This window comes from Myripristis murdjan, chromosome 8 (assembly GCF_902150065.1).
Source record: "Myripristis murdjan chromosome 8, fMyrMur1.1, whole genome shotgun sequence".
Classification (NCBI taxonomy): domain Eukaryota; kingdom Metazoa; phylum Chordata; class Actinopteri; order Holocentriformes; family Holocentridae; genus Myripristis; species Myripristis murdjan.
This window is the reverse complement of record NC_043987.1, coordinates 30,620,604-30,643,274: the sequence shown is the minus strand read 5'-3', so window position 1 is coordinate 30,643,274 and position 22,671 is coordinate 30,620,604. Positions and strand designations below refer to the sequence as shown.

Genomic DNA, 22,671 nt, shown 5'->3' with positions numbered 1-22,671 from the left:
TTGCCTTTATAGTTTCTTATTTATTATCATGTTTATTTAGATAATTTTATTTAGGCCTATATGAACACATAATTTTAAAACAGACAGTGTGTTTCTTCTGAAAATGTCTTATGTGTGTAGATATAGTTAGACGTTTACATTATGTGTTGTTGTTGTTTCACCAGTATTTTTCCCTGTTGGATGCTATTACGTTTGTTGCTGCAATTAACACCCAGTTTTACCCCTGGGGATCAATAAAGTTTCCTGTCTTCATTTGAATAAACTGAAAGTGGCTCTTTTTTTCACCCACCTGACATCTTCAAATTTTCAAACATGTTTTTATCAGTTGGGACCACAGTAATTTAAACCTCTAGAAAATGATTACAAGAAAAAAATGTTAGTTTATGTGTCAGGTACTTTATATTTCTTTAAATAAAACACAACCTCACCCTCTTATACAACAAAGTTCTTGTGGGAATTTTTTTTTTTTTTTTTTTTTTTTAAACCTCCCAAATGTCATATGAACTGAATGGGTTTTTGCACTACTACAGGTGTGGTTATGTTGATTTAGGACTCTAAAGCAAAGGGGTGACTTTTGGAAGATTATAAATGCCATGTTATAGTTCCTTGGTGTCGTCCAAAACAGCTAAAACAAATTTGTGTAAAGTGTTGACATTTTTTTAAAATATGTTTTATACAGCTAAAAGCAGCCTGGGGTCAAATAAACCCCACTGAAATACCCATGGATACCAAATGGGTACATATCGTCATGTTAATTTTATTTTGACCCATTTGTCTCCATTAAATTAGGAAAATCCATAAAATATGAAGGCACAAATTGATGTTAATCATGAATTTAGAAACATTAAACACTGAATGGGGTCAAAATGAACTAAATGGATTCATGAACATGCATCAGAGTCATTTGTTTATTTCTCTGCTCTTATTTTGATATGAAACTCGAGCTCGTCGATCTGCTATCGATTAGTTGCGCCTGCTCCTCGGCAATCGCCCAGCACGGTCTAGCTCCCACAATGCTTTGCGCGTGACAATACTTGCCAGTCATTCTACGGACAGAAACAAATGTGAGTTAGCGATAATTTGCAGAAAAATACAACAACAGCTAAACTGAAAAGAAATCTCATTTGGTTGCTTTGACTCTTACCCAGACCTGCTACGTAGTTACTTACTGTGAGTGTCCTCTTTCAGACATTATGAAGGAGACAGCAGCCAAGCGACGTGAGAAAGCCAAGGAGTCCAAAGCGGACAAGGCGAAGGATGCGGCGGGCCCGGAGCCGCAGGACGTCGAGATGCCGGAGGAGGACGCGGCTAACGCGGCCAAGCCCCCCAAGGAGCTCGACAGCCTCACCCTGGAGGGTAACGTCACCTAAAATAACTAAATAAATCAAAGCCCGTTCATGCGTTTAACACTCAACTTTACAGTGATGGATAACATTAGTCAGCTTGTTAGCCTAGCCGGTTAGCATGCTAGGCTAACACGGCTCCAACGGCTCCGGTGAAGCCAACGTTAATCATCACATTATGGTGCAATTTACCACTTAGTTTTGTTGATAACAGAGATTTGACCTTAGTCGGGGTTAGTGTATGATTCGAAATATGTATGTTGGGACATTTTTTAACATTTCCCAACGGCATAGCTAAACGTTTTATGGCAGCTAGCTGTGTATTACTCTGCCAGTGTTCATATCTGACAGTTGTTTATGTGACGGGAGTGGACCGTCCAACTATCTAGTTATCCTTCACAAATGCACTATTAACTATTACACCAGAGACTTAAACATCACTGTTTAAGTGAATATTAAAACTGAAGTGTTCACTTAATTTTCCTGCCATATCCTCGACTTTACCAAGCTGACAGTGCACCTTTGACTTAAGTTTAGCGAAGGGCTAGATGAAGAAAATCAAAATATCAGAGCATGTTGACCGAGAAGGCTGTGCTGCTGTTTTAGGGATGTCTACTGGTGGGGCTGTGACCTAAATTTCCTCTCCTGATATAGGTCATTTCATATCCCGATATATGTATCATGATACATATCATGATATAGACAATTTTTTGTAAGTTGTACCAATAAGGAATTTGTATAAAATGACAACATAAAGGGCTATTTCTTATATACTTGACAAATAAAAGGTACTTTATCATATTTGATCATGTTTCTTACAAAAAATCAATTAAGCAGTAAGCATAATAATAAAATATGACTTTGTAAAATAGAAGTGTAATGTTGGAAGGAGTCTATTAGTGATCTGTACATGTTTTACATGGCACATGGCACATTTTTTTTTCTCCCCCCCAATGCAACAGTAGTGCTCTCAATGTGCCATATAAAGGGACATTTCTCCTGTCAATTACCTAGGCCGATTACCTCTGTGTTAACAAGGGGCCACAGTGACAGGCTTACACCACCTCTCCAAAACTGTAACTGCTTGCAAGGTGATGCAAGGCTGCTCAGGTCCACTAGATGCCTCTGTGCTGCCTCTGCGTTTTGTGCCAGTTGATGAAGACAACGTGATGCCGGTTTTCATGTCTCGTCAACCAGCTGGATCTGAGGAGGTTTGCCTATCTGGTCAGATGTTGCCATCTCATTCCTAAATTCTCCAGACTGCAAGGTGTCACTGAATTCGAAGTGAACAATAAATCAAAATATTGCTCTGGAGTGAACGTTTTGTTTCGGTGGATGCAGCCATGAGTTGTGCTGTTTTTCTCTGAGCTTCATTAGCGCAGTTGATAAAAATCCTGATCCAGCTGTCCTATGTGTTAGTGACTGTTGAAGTGTGACACTCAGAACAACTGCTCACACCGTGTAGACCATAATAGAGAAGCTGTGGCGACACTTACACACAGAATTTAACTTAAACTGTGTTGTTAAGAATACAGTTAGTTTATGTGGTTTGTTCATGCGTGCTGTGCAGAGGAATGTTAAACATCATCCAAATTACAAAAAAAGTGCCTTAGGTAATTACCAGAACAAGCTCATTTGTGATGCAGCGAAATAAAAAAATAGAGCATAACCTGGAACCAGAGACGTTTTTTCTATTGTCACTCGAAATATATCATATTGCGCAGCCCTACCTACTCGTGACATTGTAAGACATTGATATACAAGACATTTTTGATCAACACTGGTGTGGCCATGCAGGTAGGGACAAAAAACAGAACAGCAAGAACAGTCTATAAAGTTCAGAAAATTTCATCTCTTTACTTTAATGCAGCCTTTAAAACCAGACAAAGACAACACTTGTCATATCACAATATTATCTGGTCTCACATCATGCTTTCACTAAAAGACTGATATATCCCTCAACCCTACTTCAACCTAATTAATCTCTCACACTACATCTTTTACACTGATTAATTCTATCTGCTGGTTTATTTCTGCTCACAGTTTTTTTCAGTAGGTCCATGCACATCAGGTTGGGTGCCAGGTTGAATAAAATCCAGTAGTGAAGTTGAGTAAACCTGCACATATCGGTACATGACAGGCAATTTATCTATTGTAAGACAGTGTTTCAGGCCACTCAGGCCTTTGTCAGTGTTCACATTTATTTCTGCTATTTCTGCTCATCCGACTCATTGTCCTGCTATCTTGCTCTACTCCTTTCACCTTCTCTACCTCCTCCACTACTCTTCCTCTTCCCTTCTTCTCTCCTTGTCTCTTCCTCCAGACATCAAGGAGCATGTGAAACAGATTGAGAAAGCGGTTTCCGGAAAGGAGCCGCGATTTGTCCTTCGTGCTTTGCGGGCGTTGCCCTCTACCAGCCGCCGTCTTAACAGCAACGTGTTGCACAAAGCCGTCTCTGGCTTTTACACCAGCAACGCCACTGCCAGAGACTACCTGTTGGGCTTCCTGGAAGAGGTAAGGACCCAATTTCTAGTTTCATCACCCAGAGGTCGGACCACCAAAATATCAGTCTGAAGACTAGATATTAGTACTGTTATAAAATCTTAAATAGTACCCTCCAGCTTCATAAGACAGTTGGTGCCCAGAAACTTGTTTTTGTATACTATAAGTCAGGACCAGACATGGGTTGCAGAATGGGGAACACGAAGAATCCTTTGCATTCCTAGCTAATTCAGTGTAATAATGAATTTTAAAATTGAAACTAGTGACTGTCTACGTTGAATGTTCAAAATATTAAAACCACCTGGTCTTTGAAAGAGTCTGGCCAAAAGAACCTGTCTAAAAGCAGGGAAACCTAGGTGTATCCCTTACAAAATTCACTTACTTCAGGAGAAAGGATGGCTTAACTCAGGCACACTTGATGCTGAAGTCTTGTCAGCTTAAATGTGGCGCTGTTTTGTGTAAAATGGGATTCAGTAGCTCAGCAAATGCAAGATGTCGTGACTTTTCTTCATGCATTTTGCTTCTGATCTTAAATGAAAATTTTTTAACGTTGAGATATTAGTGCCATATAGCTCAATGTTAGGAACTCAGACCTTACACTTTGCATACTCATTGAACGCATCAGGGCTGCCTGGCTTTGGAGACCACTGGAAATTTTATTCATTTTTAAACATATTTCCCAATCATTTGTCATCATCTAAACGGTGTTGTTGTCTTACCTCCTCATCTTCCCCACCCTCACCCGTTTCCTCTCAGCCCATGGAGATGGCAGAGGGTGATGTCCAGTTCCGACCCAGGACGGGGAAGGCAGCCTCTACTCCTCTACTGCCTGAGGTGGAAGCCTATCTGCAGCTCCTCCTGGTGGTCTACCTCACCAACAACAAGAGATACATAGAGGTCTGTTTGTCTGTGTATGTTTTTTTTTTTTTTTTTTTAGTGAATGAATCACACAGAAACTAAACTACAACCAAACTTCTAAACAATATTATTGGCATTCTAATTGCCGTTTATTTGGACCTAAAAAGTCTTGAAATGAAAAGTTAAACTTGCACCACCCTTGCTCTCTATCTGGTCCGGAGGTTGTTTAATTTTCTACATTTATTTTGGTTTTAGCTTTTTGCAAAAGTCACATGAATTTTGAGGTCCTTTGGCCAATTAGACTGGTTTGTTTACTTTCCTCATACCAAGTGGAAAAGCCTTTGTTTCTTACTGTGCTATATTGTTTCTCATCCCAAGGCCCAGAAAGTGTCAGACGACCTGCTGCAGAAGATCGGCTCTCAGAACCGCAGAGCACTGGACCTGGTGGCTGCAAAGTGTTACTACTACCACGCACGGGTCTACGAGTTCCTCAACCAGCTAGACACCATCCGCAGGTACACGCACACACACACACATGCACACGCACACACACACACACACACACACACAGTTCTATTCCATTTTACATCACATTTGTAACCATGGTATGTATTCTTAATCATCAAAAAGCATTTAGTGATAGTATTTATTTACTGAAAGACATCAAAACAGGACCGGCTATTAAAATATAGGCCTTTGACATTTCAAGCCACTAACTTGAAATGTGCAGCTTGAGGTATCAGTGATTTTGTCAGTGAGATGGAACCGTTTGAAATGGTTGAACTTCAAAACCCCTGAAAGGTCACGTCAGCACACTGCACACGACATGCTCACGTTTACCGACCTAGCCGGCCTGTGATGTTTTATATGAGAGGGAACCAAGGTACCAATTTGTAATGTTGCTGAGTCTGGCTTTCTCTGGATGGAGCTGCTGACTGCTGTTAAGGAGACAGTTTTAAATTTTCTGTTAATTTCAAATCACTTCATGTGAGTGGGGAATTGGACAAACCTGAAAACAGAATTATATTTTGGTAAATAGGACAAATTGTGTGTTTTGTGCAACTTTCAAGTTTATATAGTTCCATTATGGATATGCTCATGCACATTCAAGCACATCTTTTTTTCTTGTGACTATTCAATTAATCATCATCTGGTTTATATCATGCTCACCTGTTGCATTGGAACCCCATTTACGGGGTGGAAATATATTATTTTTTAGTATTATTGTCTTCCATTTTGTCAGCATATAGTGACTCCACAGTAGTTCGACCTCCCTCAACTATCCTTTCCATTATAACGTCTCATCCCTCTCCCCCCCAGCTTCCTCCACACTCGTCTGCGTACGGCCACGCTGCGTCACGACGCCGACGGGCAGGCGGTCCTGCTGAACCTGCTGCTGAGGAACTACCTGCAGTTCAACCTGTACGACCAGGCCGAGAAGCTCGTCTCCAAGTCTGTGTTCCCCGAGCTGGCTAACAACAATGAGTGGGCCAGATATCTCTACTACACCGGTGAGAGGGCAGGGGAGGATGTGTGGCGAACAGCATTTCAAATTCACACTCCATACAGTTGCATTGAGGTGAGGTGACGCATCTCTCTCTGTGGATCTCTTCAGGTCGCATTAAGGCCATCCAGTTGGAGTATTCTGAGGCCAGGCGGACTCTGACCAACGCCCTGAGGAAAGCCCCACAGCACACTGCCGTCGGCTTCAAACAGACGGTCTGCACACACACACACACACTCACAGTTTTACACAAAAAAGCATGTTTATACATATGTAGACATGATAATCCTCACACAGTTATTTACAGCAGCAAACCCTATTAAACATTTAAGTGGTGGTGTGGCTCAGGAGATAGAGCAGTTGTCTGGTAATCGTGTTTGATCAGATGGCTGGTTTGATCCCTGGATCTAACAGAAGTGCCCTTGAGCAGGACACTGAACCCCCTAACTCCTGATGGGCAGCTTGACACCCTGCATTGGAAGCTTCTGCCATCAGTGTGTGAATGTGTGTATGAATGTGAGGCGAACGTTGCACTTTGAGAGGTCAGGAGACTAGAAATGCTTTTGTGAGATTCAGTCTGTTTACCATTTATTTACATTTTAAACATTCAAAACCTCTCCATAGGCCTACATGTACATGCATCTTATATGGAATATACTCATATCAGCAATTCCACATAAAAACATCACCTTTCATACATGATACAATTTCATTGAATACTCCTTTGATTGGCTGCTAGTGAAAGTATTCACAGGTTTGTTATTATTACGGGTGAAACATGTTCAGTTATTTCTGAATAAGTTTAGTGCAGTTTGATGATTTATAGTTACATTATCTAGTGACACCCTATGGCAAAAAGTGTTACTGCATATAAACTCTCCATTAGCCCAGGTTTGAAACACAAATTTGTCCAGTTGCCCGTTCAAAGCTGAAGGGCAGTCTGACCGTGGCAGAGCTGTAACCACAGAAACATAAATAATCCGGTGTAGCCAGATGGCTGCTACAGGCAGAGACACAGATATTTCTGTGGTTGTGGTCCTGCTGCAGCCATTTGTCGTTTGTGGGGAAAAGCTGTGAATTACCCAGCTTGTAATAAAATCATAATGAGTGTTTTTATTTTTGTTGCATAATTACTCTGTTTAGTAAACAGCTAACGTAAACAATGTGTTTAATGTACAGGGAACCAGTCATTTTTACAACTAAAGCCCTGACAGGATGAATCAAGTCTGGCAAAGTGATGTACATTTTCAGATGCTTCATGCCGCACACGGCCAGAGTGAAACAATATATCCCTGTGTATTATCACTGTTATTATTGTTTATCGTGGTCATATCTTCTCTTTCAAATTCCTGTGCAGGTCCATAAGCTGCTGATTGTGGTGGAGTTGTTGCTGGGCGAGATCCCAGACAGACTGCAGTTCAGACAGCCTTCACTCAAGAGATCCCTCATGCCTTACTTCCTCCTCACACAGGGTACGCAGACCTACAACACACACACACATACACAGTGTCCATGCTCCCCCGATATCTACAGCTGCTTTGTGTAGCATCTTCAAACATCAGCACATCCTTGTTAAATCAATTGTGATATCTTGATATAATAACCATAAACACATAAAGTGCATTTTGTCCACCCAGATAGCTTCTGTGTGCAAGGTTTCCAGTCTCTCCCTTAACCTCAGTACAGTGGGACTGGATGGGGATTGCTTTGTTTTGTGAAGCTCAAACTGTCTGTAAATTCACATTTACATAAAAGAACATGGCTACCCAGCATAATCCGCAACCCCAGGGGAACCATTTCCTGCCAAAGAACACCAGAACACACAGAAACTGCCTTAATGGATAATTGGGATTTTTTTTCTTATTTTGGGTAAACTGTAAAAAGGCGTTGGTTTACTGAGTACCAAACTTGTGACCTCTTAATGATTGAATGAATAAATCTTTAGGTGCTGATTCTGTGATTGTCTCTACACTCTCCACAGGTTGTCCGGTAAGAACAGGAATGATGGCTTAATGAATCCGAGTCACACACAATCTCATTGAGATGCCACTCATTTATTATTGGAAGCTGAAGTACTCTGACTTATGTGTATACGTGTGTGGTTTCTACAATAAGAATAAACAGAAATGCACAGCCATTAATTATATGCAATGGAAATAAACATTACCACAAGGCATGAGATACACAATGCAATAATAATACTATGCAGTCACAAAAAAAAAACACAAATGAACAAATAAAGAGACCACAATCCTCCTAACAGTAAGGGACTGTCAGCAAATAATGTCTCAGCTCAGTGAGGTGCATGTATATATATTACACTGGTATAATGTATAGAGGGCGAATCAAGAAATGCGCGACGTCCCTTAATGGACGCATCGGCGCTCTCACCATGCTACTCTGACATGAATAATAATAACTGATGCCACAGCGGTGCATCACTTGCCAACATAAACAATATCGTCAGGAATCATATATTATTAGACTGACAATAAAGGAATAGGCAACAGTTAACCGACATGCATGACACGATACAGCACTATAATCTACAACGGTATGTTAATTGCCGAATAACAACATACACAGTCGAATTAAGAATAACAGAACAATAAATTATTACTCACATTCTCATGGACGCACAGGAAGGAGTAATTCAACAAATGAAGTAAGAAAAGTCCAGAAAACTGCAGCGGTAAGTGAAAAGACAGTCCGAACGATAGAGATGAATGAATTAAATCCAGAAGCTGCTGCGGTGAATGAAAACTTTTTCGTCGGCTCGCGGCAGACAGTTCACACAGCCAATCTGGTGTCTGATTGGTTCAGAGCGTCCTGACGATGTCTGTTCATGTGCGATCCATGCGCGTTCGCATGCTTTTAGTGCGCAGAGTAACAGACAGGGACTGTGCATGTGATCTATGAATGGGATGCCTTCAGGAAACTGACCATGAGTTGCTGACCTTCTGAACATAAACTGTTGCTTCAATTTGGGGTGTTTCACGGGGTCATGAAGCTTTTTGACACAGGAGAGGTGTCTACTTGGGGAGAAGGGTGAAGTTTGTCGCTATCTGACACTGTCTTGATGATGGCTCGGTTTTTGTTTCTGTGTTTTCCTCTGCAGCGGTGAGGATGGGTAACCTGGCCAAGTTCAACCAGGTCCTGGAGCAGTTTGGAGAGAAGTTCCAGACAGACGGGACGTACACGCTCATCATCCGACTGCGACACAACGTCATCAAGACCGGTGCGTCATCCAACTCCATTTCTCTTGGTTTCTCTGTTAGTGTGTGTGTCTTGTGTTTGAGTGTGTGGTCTTTAAAGTAGGACTGAGTGATATGGGAATATAGCTATTGTTTTGACAGATATTGTAACTTTAATGATTCGTGACGTTCGTGGGAATGTCCATTTTCGCATGATAGTTTTCATTTTCACTCGGGAAAAAAACAAAACTTTTAAAATGATGAATGAATGATTTTTGCTGGGGTCTGTACCAAACACGTCTTCTCACTCATGGAGAATAGGATTTAAAGGCAGGGGATCTTGGTAGCACCATAGTGCTTATTCATTTATAGTGGTATTACCTAAAAAAAAAAAAAAAAAAAAAAAAACATTGCATAGTGCATATTGGCCATATTGCAATTTTAATAATATTCTGATTAATTATTTGGTCTTGTTTTAAACATTTGCAAACCTTGGAGTTGAAGTTGAGTTTTACAAGCACTTCACATTTAAATTATCAATTACATCAAGCAGAGTTTATTTTGTGCTGTAATATAAATGTTTGTAAATGTGTGTGATGTTTGTTTTTGTGGTGGGTTTTCATTTAAAACTCACCTCAGAGACAGCATTATCAGAACTAATGTGCAAAGTGTGAACGTTAACACTCATTATTCAAATCCAAAACACCATCAAAATGATTCTTACCTTTTTAATATTAAGCAGAAATAATTGGCTGTGTATGCAGTTTGTGTATGCATACTTCGAGTGATGTGCTGCCTGGAGGATGCCACTTTTCAAGCCCCTTGAGGGTTTTTAGGCAATTCTCCCTCACATTTCCCTGATCATTTTATTTTGTATCTTTTTAGAAAGTTTCTTAGATGTGTAAATTAAAAAAAAAAAAAAAAAAACATGTTTTTTTATCTTTCTCTTACATATGTGTCTCACTCCAGGTGTGCGTATGATCAGTCTGTCCTACTCTCGGATCTCGCTGGCAGACATCGCTCACAAGCTGCAGCTGGACAGTCCCGAGGACGCAGAGTTCATCGTAGCTAAGGTAAAAGACACACACACACACACACACACACACACACAGTCTCACACAGTCTCACACATTCACACTGTGGCACTCACATACACACTTAAAAAGCACTACTAAACCTCTCTCAGTCATTGTCACGTGGAAATTCTTTTCCAGTGTATTTGCCTTCAAAAGCCCTCAATCTGATGCTGAGATGATTCATTTATGTTGATACAAATTACAGACACAGATCTACACACTGATTTTACCAGACAGCTAATGGACAGACAGCCTGAGAGGGAGGGGAAAAAAACAAAAAAAAAAAAAAAAAAACATTACCCTCAGCAACAGGCAATAAACCCGGCCATATTATTTAATTAATATTTAATTTAGTGTCATTAGAGCTAAAGAAGTAATCTAAGTGTTATCAAAATTGCTTCAATTTTGGATAAAGGTAAAATGTGTGACAAAATATTGTTGTAAATTTAGTATTATGATGCTACAGAGATGCCCTGGACTACAGGTTGTATTTTCCAGATGTACTCCAACAAAAATTAAATCGTCACCAACAAAGATTAAATTGTCATTTTATTTTATTTTATTTTTTCAGTGAAAATTAAAAATATGATGCAAAAATTATTATTCCTACAAACATCATGAATCATATCATAACTGCACTGCAATGCATCACAATCCCTGCATAACTATAGGCCTATTGCTCAGCCCGAACAAGCAGGAACGGCTTCATGTATCAGAGAATCCACGATGGCACCCTGTAAAGCTGCATTCATCCATATTGTGATTTTGATTGATTGTGCACCCCTATTAGGAATCTTTTTTAGGTCCTTCCAATACCGCAGACATATTTTCTTTTCCAAATGCAGCTGCAGTTTTTTGATAAAAGTTAAATGTCACAGTATCCCATTATAAATGAAGTATAACAGAGCTACAGAGAGGCCCTGGCCTTTAAATCAAAACAATGGTCTGGTGCAGAACCCAGCAAAAATTACATCACCCTCATTTTACTGTTTTTCCAGATAAAATGAGAAATATGAGCAAAAATAAATGAACACTCCAACTGAAATCAGAAATATTATCTCAATATCTGTCAAAATGACAGCAGTTTTTTTTTTTTTTTTGACATTCTTTTAACTTACTCATTTTCACTCACCCTCTTTTATACACACTTTTACCTCACCCCTGTATGCATCTGATGTCTGTATTAGAGGTCACTGTGTTCAGTCCAGACTCTGCTCTTTCCCTCCGGCAGGCTTTTTGCGTCGCTGTGAGGATGGTTTTTACTCTTTCAGAACACTTGTTTAATCCCTCCATATCTCTCCCGCCTCCTTCAGGCCATCCGTGACGGTGTGATTGAGGCCAGTATCAACCACGAGAAGGGTTTTGTCCAGTCCAAGGAGACCATGGACATCTACGGGACCAGAGAACCTCAGCTGGCCTTTCACCAGAGGATCTCCTTCTGCCTGGACATCCACAACATGTCTGTCAAGGTCAGGACGGACACACACACACACACACACACTCTCTCTGTTGACTGGACCTGTGTACACTAGAGGTGAAATTGATTGTTTTAGTCATTTATCACGTACAAATGCAAAAATGTATTTACTTTTTTCAATTCCTATAATTTTATTTATTTGTTTTGTCTGCTGGTCCAACAAGTGAAGCAAGTTGAAGACATAATTTCCCATTATATTTTGTCTTTATTTTTTGACTTTATGCACATAATACTTAATTGACTAATGTAAAAAAAAATAACAGCATAGCATCTGCAGCTCTTGTGCGCACAGTTTAAATATAATTTTTTTTTTCCTGTTGAAATTAGGAATGGAGACTAAAGGATGATTTAAAAAATAGTAAATAGTTTTCACAAACATCGTCATCAGTGACATCAAGCAGAGTGGTAACACAGTGTCTCTCTTTAATTGTCCCTTCAGGCCATGAGGTTTCCTCCCAAAGCCTACAACAAGGACCTGGAGTCAGCAGAGGTAATGTCAGCCTCCTCGTTTTTAGCAGTTTGAATATGACAACGTCATCACGCCAAAGGTTTTCCACCGCTGAGCAAACTGAATAGTGTCCATGTCGCCTCTTAAAATCTGCTGGTTCCATTGGTGGGTTTGTTCTTATAAATTCACGCTGTGTGGCCGACCTTTTTTTACCCACATAACTTTAACCTTATCTTAAATTCTCAAAGGGATCGCCAGGTTTCCAAAAATACCACATATGTCATGCAGAATTACAGGGAAACTTGTATAAAATGATGCACAATACTTGTTGATATTTTTGATACACTTTTTTTTCCTAACTTAGAGGCTACTTAAGGGGAAATTTAAGGGAAATCAAAGTTTACAAGGTTAAGCCTGCTGTGTGAGGCAGTGAGCCTGTTTGGCCGCTAGGGGGCAGTCTCTTCCCAGACAGCTGCTTTCTGAGATTTGATCGGAGATTAGATTTGGCTTGGAGAAACAGGAGTCAGTGTAACAAATCTCCAGCTTAACTGTTTACGACTGTTTAGTCTCATTCACTGTCAAAATCTTGCTATTTTCTTCAAACAAGGTAAAAAAAAAAAAAAAAAATCTGCCAGTGGGATGACATAATCCCATGTTTCCAGTGCAGTTTCTCTTGGTTCAGATTTTTTTTCCCCCTGGGAATATGTATAAATATGTTGAGACAAGACAGAAGAAGGCGGATCAGCCCACTAGGATCAAGAAAATGACGCTTGATTCAAGAAAATTCTGGAAAAAAGTTTCTTAGGGTCAAAAACAAGTGGGATTATTTCATCCCACTGGCAAAAACCAACATTTAAAATCAGATTGAGACTCAACGACTTGTTAGGATGGAGATTTTTTGCAGCGCAGTTTGATATAGTAACAGATTTCCCACAGGCCTTTTCAAATGCTTTAGTCTCTAGACTGAAAGAGAATTTTTAAAAGGAATTTACAACCTTGAAACTTGTTTTTTAAAGCGTCAGTACCTGAATTCATCAGTACAACTCAGTTTTCTGAATCATCATTTTATCATGTCGAGAGGAAGATGCAGGATTATCATGAAGAGATTTCCACATGAAACCTCTTTGTTGTGTCATGCTGGGCAATGCCATGTCTTACCTCAACAGTTTAGATTCCTTAAATGTCACCCAACAAAACCCTGAAAGTGATGTAAACATCCTTAAATCTGATGGTGAAGTGAGGGTGGGAACCTTGTTGTGAAGATACCTCTACATATCACATCCTTATATTGTGTGTGTGTGTGTGTGTGTGTGTGTGTGTGTGTGTGTGTGTGTGTGTGTGTGTGTGTGTGTGTGTGTGTGTGTGTGTGTGTGTGTGTGTGTGTGTGTGTGTGTGTGTGCAGGAGCGCCGGGAGCGCGAGCAGCAGGATCTGGAATTTGCCAAAGAAATGGCAGAAGACGATGACGACAGTTTCCCATGATCCCCTCCCGTGTACTGTGGCAGGAAATGGTTCTGTGTGTCTGTATTGTACTGTTAGCAGATTATTAATCCACCCAAAATACATTTCCTCTTCTACTCCTCCATTTTTTTGTTGCTTTTTTTTTGCTTATATACCTGCCTTCTCACACTGTCACCTCTCCACCAAGTACTCTGACTTTAAAACAGTCTGTATACCCTCCTCTAGCATGTGTTGGTTACATTTGTGCTGACTGTTTGAAAGAGGTGAAAAAAGTAAAATAAAGTGAATTTTTTTTGTCTATATTTTGGCTGCGTGTTTGTGGTTTGTTATGTCTGTGACATAGCGGGTAGCACTGCCGGGAGCGGTGACTCTCTCAGATGGAGCAACACCGTACAAACCCTCTGAATGAAAGCATATTTTTATAGGCTGACATTATTCTGCCTCAGTGGCTCTGGTTAGGTAACTGGCAAGGGCTGGGGCCTACAGGGACATCAAACACGGGACGAGAGGCACCAGGATTACGGAGAGCGATGTGGCCGATTCCACAGTAAAGGGGATTTCCACAAGAACCTCCCCTTAACATCATCAAGTAGTGGGTCTGCATGACTTACACAAACAAAACTGAAGGGCAAAGGAGTCGGTTTAATGTATCTTCTCATTTTAACTATTCTTAGTTATCAAACAAACTCTAAGTGGCTCTGAACAAACTTTGAGGGATATCTAAACACAAACATTACGTCAGCTAAACACTGGGATTAGTCATAAATGGAGTTAAATAAATACATGGCATTACTAAACTGAGCAACAATAAAGAATGGCTCGGTTTCAGACACTCGACAAGCAGAAGGGGACACATGTCTGCTTGGTGGCAAACAGAGTAAAGGTTTCCCCTCCTGACTGTAGGAGCGCTGACTCAGGGCAGAGGGATCACACCTGTATGTGTGTGTGTGAACTCCAGACAGGTCAGGTGTGCTCAGCGCTCCTCCCAGAGCCCAACATGGTCATGACACACAGGGAGGATGTTCAGCAGGCTCCCTAAGTGGCAGCTGGGGAAGCCTGGATGTCCTGGACTGGGTCCTGTAGTGAAATGGATCTGAAAGAGTTTGGAAAATAAATTTGACCATTTCCAGGTCTTGAAAAAGCTTGAGGAATTACACACACAAAAAAGAAAAACAAAATCAAACACTAATGGTCTGTGGTAGCCTATATCTACCACTGTAAGTTGTTAAGTATAATGTATGATTTATTATCTTTTCAGATCCTCATATAATGTGTTACTACTGAGATAACAGCTGTTTTCTCTGATCAAGAGAATCCTCCCACTTATTACCATAGGTAACACTGTAAAAAACAAAAGTACAGTTATCACCCTGAAAAATGGGAGCCCCACTTGGAAATTACATTTACTGTAAATTGACTTGCTGAAGTATTGTACATGGTTGTATTTTAATTCACACCTATTACACAGAGTACACATTTTATAAGCTCTCTATAGGCATCACAAACTGAGACATAAACTGACAAAAAGTGAAGCCTTTCACAGTGAAGGGTCAGAAAAGATGAAAGGACTAATCTGGCTTTAATTTGCTGGCGTATTTTTGTGTGAAATCCAAATTGTCCACTGAAAATCTAGTTTTGACATTGCATTTCAGTTCTTTTAACAGCATCATTGTTTCTACTAAATAAATAAATAAATAAATAAATAAAAAATAACTCCAAGGTAACAGCTTTCACTCTGGGCACAATTTGTACTTTTTGCTTGTACTCAAATGATTTTTTACAGTTAGTCATTCTGAGTAAAATATCAGCAAAGTAGCAATACTAATACCTGAGTCACTTTGTGATATGAGTTGCTGTGATGCTTCAGTCACCCTGGTATGTATGATTTTTATTAAGCATCAGCAAAATGTTTGGATCCTGTGAAGAAATAAGAATGTAAAAAATTCAGGAGGGGTTCTGTTTCTGTTTTTGCTGCCCTGCTTCTTTGGCTGCAGAGAAGCAGAGAAGGGGGGGGGGGATTTTGGTTACACAACTGCTATATTTGGACAGATTTCAGCTGACCTCTGTTCTCCTCTTCAGAAAAGATGTGGAAAACACATTTGCCATGACTCTGCCGGTTTGGCTAACTGTGACGCTGTTTCCCAATACTGTTTGTATAGTGGAATTCTACCAACTGGCAGGGTGAGAAATTATGCACAAAAGATTGGAAATAGGCTGAGCTTTTATTCCTGTGTTTTACAGGCATGGGAGGAAGCATGTTTCTCAGTGGGAAACACTGAGAATGATAGAAAATTGATAGAAAAATTAAAAGGGACAAAATGTTACTAATATATTAATGGAGCACTGCAAACTGATGGTAAACTGAAGTGACCATTTGGACTTAAGTGATTATTAATTTATTTTAAGTTGAGTCTATATTGTCCTTCAGTCCACCTCGCAATTTTACATAGCACACCTGTAACATATTACTAAAAAAAAAAAAATAAATAAATAACAGTTTTCTCACAAGGCAGAAAGTCAATACTTAATTAGCAGTACAGAGATAATTTACTGTACATCTAATTTGTATCCATGTGGCCTTCTACAGGCATTTTACTAATGAAATCAGTTCCAACAAAAGTAAGTGTCCTATATAAATGAATAAAAATAGAAAATTCATAGGTTTTCAAACTTTTTTGTGTTCTGGTCCCCCAAGCTGACTGTCAACAGGCTGAGCCACACAACCTGTTGGAAATGATTCTGCCCTAGAAACTCTTAAATCAAGAAACGTCTTGGTATGTGTTCAGTAGGCCTATTCAATATTTGCCAAATATTGAATAGGCCTACACACATATAAGCATTCAAACCCAAGAATTCTGATTCTGGTTCAGCATCACTGATCTGGGGTTTGAATTTTGACAATTATGAGCAGGCCTTATAATTTTTTTTTTTTTCCTGATTTTTTTTTTTTTTTTTTTTTTAATTAATTAATTAATATATATTATATTTGGTGAATGCTGACTTCCTGGTAATTTTGTTGTTGTTGTTGTTGTTGTTGTTGTTGTTGTTTTAAACAAATATCCCCAGTATTTATTTATTTATTCATTCATTTATTTATGCTTATATCTAATCACCTTTTCCCCCACGTTTTTGAAAGTGAATTTGCTCACATTTCAAAGGGTTAAATAGTTTTGATGTCATACTTGAACTCTGACAAAATGATCCCTCATTCGTTTCCCTAACTGACATTTTCTGATCAATTAACTAAGAGCAAAACTCAACTATTCCTGATTTTACTGGGGGCCTCCCGAGGACCCCTGTGGGTCCCCGGAGCCCACTTTGAAAACCACTGCTGTATTCACTCTGCATAAAGCTGCACTCGGCGTGATTTTTATTTGAAAATACACAAGTTCATGTTTCAAGCTGAAGTTTATTTAGCTGTTTACTTTCTCAACCAGAGCTGGAGGACACTCCATAATTTAATGCTCAAATCCACCTGTTGTCTCATGTAAAAGCACAACAGGACTGCAGCAGAGAGGGTAGTGCTCTATGCCCACAAACTGAGGACTAAACCAAGGACGCAAAATAGAAAAAAAGAATTTCAAGCCTATATAGAAGAAGAAGAAGAAGAAGAAGAAGAAGAAGAAGAAGAAGAAGAAGAAGAAGAAGAAGAAAGAAAGAAAGAAAGAAAGAAAGAGAGAAAGAAATGTAAGAAAATGCGCTGCCCATTTGGTCCAGAAATTGTAATGATGACATGTGAGCACTTTTACAAGAGCAGCTGCGGTTTATGTGCTGGGGTTTATGTTTTAATGTATATCCTGCTGGAAACATTCAGGCCTGCAAGGATTTAAACTTATTTTCATCTTTAAGTACGAGGTTCAGTTTTCGTGTTTGATCCACATGCTGCCGGCACAGGTTGTTATTCGTAAGAACATGACAAGCCCTCAGGAGCTGTTTTCCACTCCGCTCCTCCGCCTGTCAGACACAGGAATGACAGTGTGCTTGGTGCATTGCCATTGTTAAATGTCAGCAGCGGTCTATACATGCCCTATATCGCACGTCAAGCTTACTTGCCTATAGGTAAGATAACGCTAACGTGGCGCTGCGGGTAAGGAAGAGTTCACAATCTTGCTCAATGACAATGAAGCACAAATTGCGGGAAATGAACGGCGTGCAAATTAAACCCGAGATCCTTCAGGTGCAGCTTTCGGTGATGTGCAAGATTTCAAAAGCTTTATTAATCGCTCTTTACACGATTTCCTAAATGTTTCGTAAAGGAAGATGAGCAGCAGAACCTTCCCAGGTGTCAAACTCAGCTTTCCAGGATTACTTAAGGTGAGCGCGGCAGGGAGACGGGTGACGACACGGATGCAGGTGTGGAAGTGAAGGTGGGAGCGGAAGAGAGAAGAAGAGAAGAGAGGAATGTGGTTTGAGGCAATCAGTCGCCAAACCTTCCGTCTCCCCCAGGGAAATAAGAGCCTCAACATATCGTGTTGCGCGTTTGACTGAATTGCACTGAGAGGCGTTTGTAAAGCAGCCTATCACCTGTCAAAAACGCCTAGTACACTCAACACATGATGGTGGAATGTGGAGGAAAAAAAGAATGCAGAAAGCATTTTTCAATATATAAATAATTAAATAAACATTATTAAAAAAAAAAAAAAAAAAAAAAAAATCACAATCCCTTTCACCTTCAACAAATGGGACTTGATGGTCATCAGGTGTGATAAATATGAAACTATTGTTCAATCATTCATTCAATTCATTTAATCGGCTCGCCTTGATCCTTCTGTAGCCTACCTTAATTGATGCTATATTATTCATCTGATTGCTCATACTAACAGCCTGTATCACATACATGTCATAAACCCGGACTGCTACGCATCTACAGTTTGACGCAACCGCTACGCGACTTCGTCACCTTGGGATTTATTGAGGAGTCATCCGCTTTCCTTCAAGTGATTGCAACTGCAACATACATGATCCCCGTCAATGGAAAATCCCACAGCATGCCTGTTTGAACATAAATACGAGGATCTCCTGCAAATGGGAGCAAAGAGTGACATTTTAACATTTGGTGACTGGAGTTTTGCAGACCAACAACCTCCCTGAAGCAGAATGAACTTTCTCCCCTGTAAGTGAACCGCTTTGTTCGTTAACCTGATATGTTACAGCATTGTTACTGTCTGGTTTACTTTAACAAAATGTGCAATTTGTGGATAGATGTTTTTTAATCAGATATTTATATCAATGGTTTATGAGTGAGTTTTGGAGACGAAGTGGGTGTGCGCAGGTCAGCTGCGTTCACCAAATGGTGACAGCGCAGTCTCCTGATAGAGTAGCCTGCTGCGCACTCAGATCAACTCCTCAGACACCGAGTTTCCTATCAACTTTATGGGTCTCTTACTCTGTGCCGTCTGATAACATGAACAAGACGCACGCACTTCTCCACATGTTCTTTCTTTGGCAATAGAAATGTAAAATGATCAGAATCAACAGCACAGGCAATGTTAAGGGAATATTTGTTCAATATAAGCTCATCGTGTGGTTACCTAGCGTCTCATAATTTGACCAAATATCAGGAAGTGCTACTGTGTGGCTATGGAAACACTTGACATACAGGTAGCCTACTATAGACTATTATATCCACGAACGTGACGCCCCTGCCTCTCCAGTGTTTTAACGCATAATTTGCGTGCGCCACGCCTTTCCATATATCCTGCGCGCCTCGTTATCCTCTGTGCAGACTGCAAGCTTTTCGGTAACGACGGATTCCTTCCTGTGCTCCCTTCTTCTAGTTGTAGCTCTGCACTGTTGCTGCCTTGCAGTTTTGGTCCGGTCGGCACCCGTACCGGCGAGCACGTCTGCTGGGATGAACCAGGAGTTCAAACAGGCCGTGGAGCGCTCAAAGACCCTGGTGGAGAAAATTCTCCGTGACATACCCACCGTGCACGGAGCCACGATTAACACCCCGGTAAGTCTCTTATTTTTGTCTCCAACCACAATAATTATCTCTTTTACGCAGTTTCTCAGATATTTGGCTTCTAGGCACCGTTAATGTCACAATATTTAAAAATGAGGGATTCTTTTAACTGTGTTTTTATGTTGTGTATTTATAATTTAAAATGTATAATGCACAATGAAATATATCATCTGTTGCATGTGTGTTGTGTTCACTTGTATAGACTGGCCCTAAGGTTTTAAGCTGTCTTTGATGTAACAATTGATATGCCATCCAAGATCAGGAGACAAGCTGATGATGATTGTATTTTGTTTTAATGACTGCCTTGACATGCCAGATGGGCGGGGTTTAGCATACCAGGAGAGCTCAGATTGTGTCAGGCCTGGAGGTTTCACGTGTCACCTTGGCTCTCACTGTCAGAGTCAAAATGTACGGTGTGTCCCATCAAGAGCAACAGCACAATATTCGCTGTGATGGATTTAAGTTTGAATACCCCAAAATAATTATTTTAATTGCAAACAGTGCAAAATAAATAATGCTTACGTGTTCATGCACTGTCCACTGTTGTGGCATAGTAATCCCAAAGTGCTGGCATGTACATTTTGAATACCTCTCTGTGAATTTTCACTCAGAGAGAGTTCTTCCTCAACTTTACAGTTGTCTGACTCTCTAAACCTTCTGGCAATTATTATTTTTTTTGGTGGCCATTCATCAGGTACTTAGGAGGAATTATGGGAACGTGTAGCACCAGGAGTACTTGAATTATGGGCTGATTTATGCCAGCTGCATTGCTGCTCTTTAAATCCTCTTTAACATTGCTCATTGACATCACTCTGTATTCATACTGCAATACTGCATACATCTAACGAGACAAGACATGTGATTTTGCCTGTGGGATTCCAAGTCCAGGCACTTACCTTTATAGGCTGTTACAGTCAAGTAATTTGCAGTCTTAAGCCAAAATCTACATTCTTCAGAGAAAGAGAGACTTGGTGTTTAGGATGAAATTGTAACCAGAGGCTGTCCTCTTCCTGTTCTCTCAGGGCCTGACCCTTGACCCCTCCAGCCAGCAAGCAAATCTGCAGATGATGGTGAAAACTCTGGGAATCCCTGCTGCACCCGTGCTCAAGCAGCTGTCAGAAACCTTCACACTGGTCAGTCTGTGTGTTTGTGTTCCTGTATGTTGTTTAACCTTAAACTCACGCTGCCCTCCAGTCAGATGCTCAGTCGCAATATTTTATTGTAAACATCAACAACAACAAGAACGTATAGTAAGCTCATACACAACCAGACTGGAGGACAAAAAGTTCAATGACAGTAGAAACAGTGCTGCAGACATTGGATGCGTGCACTTCTTTTCTTGTGGAGTAAACTGACTGCTCCCTCTGCTGCCCCCTGCAGGATCTTTGTGTGAACCGCATGTCTCAGGGCGTGAATCTACACAAGGACTTACTGGAAGCTGTGTCAAATAAACTGACAGGACTGACTGATCTCACATCTGACCTGCGAGATCTACAGACACAGATCGGCAAGGTAGGTCTGCACTCACACGCACCCACACATACACACCCCCACACAGTGAATGTTACAGTTTTTCTCAGTTGCTAAAACATTAAACTCCATTCTCTGAACCAAATTGTCAGTGGCCTAAACTCATTTTTCCAATCAAACACTCTTTTGGCCAAACCTTAAACACTGTTCAGGTACTTGGACACAATTTGCAAAACTCGTCCGCTCTTTTTTTGGTAAACCTTAAACACATTCTCAGTCACTAAACACATTTCACACTGTCATACACTTGTGTTGCAATGTGAACACAACTCCAACACAGTTGTCACCTTTAACACACAACAACTCAAAATTGAACACACATCATTCTAATGATGTGATCAGACCAACTGGGCAGGATAAAAGTCAGTGGACGAGGAGGAGGCCAAGGAAGACCAGGAACAATCATTACTGATGAAATCTGGGCAACTGTTGTACACCATGTCCTTGTTCATGGGATGACAATGAGGGAAGCAGGACAAAGAGTCCAACCCAGTTTGAGTAAATATTGCCTGTGACGTGGATGAAGTCCTCTGGCCAGACCCCCAATAGAGACATGATGTTGGAGAATGAATCTCAGTGACTTTGATTGTGCAGTGATGTGCTTTTCGTTTAGTTTTATTTTTTTGTTTTGAAAGTGCTGAATTTAGTCTAGATATTGCTTTGACTATAATATTATTTTGATAGAAGCATTTACAATAAACATTTTCTAAATTATTTGATGTAGTGTCTGACGAATGCTCTGTGGTGACTATATTTGTACTTGCTGTGTGTATGATCTGAACACATGGTTTGGTTTTGAACACAGGATAACTGGTTTTGAGGTGATAGTTTGATTCTGATAGAAACGTCTGAGGTTTTGTGAATGTAGTTTGAGTTTTTGGATTTGTGCTCAAGGTTTTGAGAAAATGGGTGGAGGTTTCAAGCAATGTGTTTTAGCAATTGGGAAAAACTGTAACAAAAAAAAAAAAAAAAAAAACACTGAACATTTTGCAGCCATACTGTGCTTTCTGTTGACTGTTTTACGACCTTCACTAACTGTAATTATTGTGTTTGCATGTGTGTTTGCCCTTCAGATGCAGGAGCAGGGCCATTTAAGCAGTGCAGAGCAGTACCAAAGTCCAGACCTGGCCTCTCATCTCAACGGCGACTATGAGGTTCAGGTGGCCGATCACCTGAGTCTGAAGCAGCTGCTCTCCTTCTGTCACGACCTGATGCGCAGCTTGAGACAGATCGCCACGCTACAGTAGCTTCAGAATTAAATGTGGCACCAGAGGGAGACATGATGCTGCGTTCACGTCACTTCTCGTTGCCACAGCAC

At 40.4% G+C, this 22,671-nt stretch overlaps 2 protein-coding genes across 3 annotated transcripts; both read left to right on the top strand.

Moving 5' to 3' along the window:
- The first annotated feature begins 960 nt into the window (after nt 1-960).
- On the top strand, nt 961-14,163 carry psmd3 (proteasome 26S subunit, non-ATPase 3). 2 transcript variants are annotated; one of them, XM_030057322.1, is made up of 13 exons: nt 961-1,064; nt 1,189-1,356; nt 3,667-3,857; nt 4,602-4,742; nt 5,082-5,218; nt 6,024-6,214; nt 6,319-6,422; nt 7,565-7,679; nt 9,326-9,445; nt 10,371-10,474; nt 11,791-11,946; nt 12,394-12,444; nt 13,805-14,163. In XM_030057322.1, the coding sequence occupies exons 2-13, from the start codon at nt 1,194-1,196 to the stop codon at nt 13,880-13,882; spliced, it is 1,551 nt and encodes a 516-aa protein (XP_029913182.1). In that variant the 5' UTR covers nt 961-1,064; nt 1,189-1,193; the 3' UTR covers nt 13,883-14,163. The 2 variants fall into 2 exon arrangements, with proteins under 2 accessions (XP_029913182.1, XP_029913183.1); XM_030057323.1 differs by lacking the exon at nt 961-1,064 and having other exon boundaries at nt 1,071-1,356.
- A 3,958-nt stretch (nt 14,164-18,121) lies between these two features.
- On the top strand, nt 18,122-22,671 carry LOC115363680 (uncharacterized). Its single transcript, XM_030057957.1, has 5 exons — nt 18,122-18,214; nt 19,587-19,814; nt 20,846-20,956; nt 21,204-21,335; nt 22,427-22,671. Exons 1-5 carry the CDS (start codon nt 18,122-18,124, stop codon nt 22,598-22,600), a joined length of 738 nt encoding a protein of 245 aa, XP_029913817.1. The 3' UTR covers nt 22,601-22,671.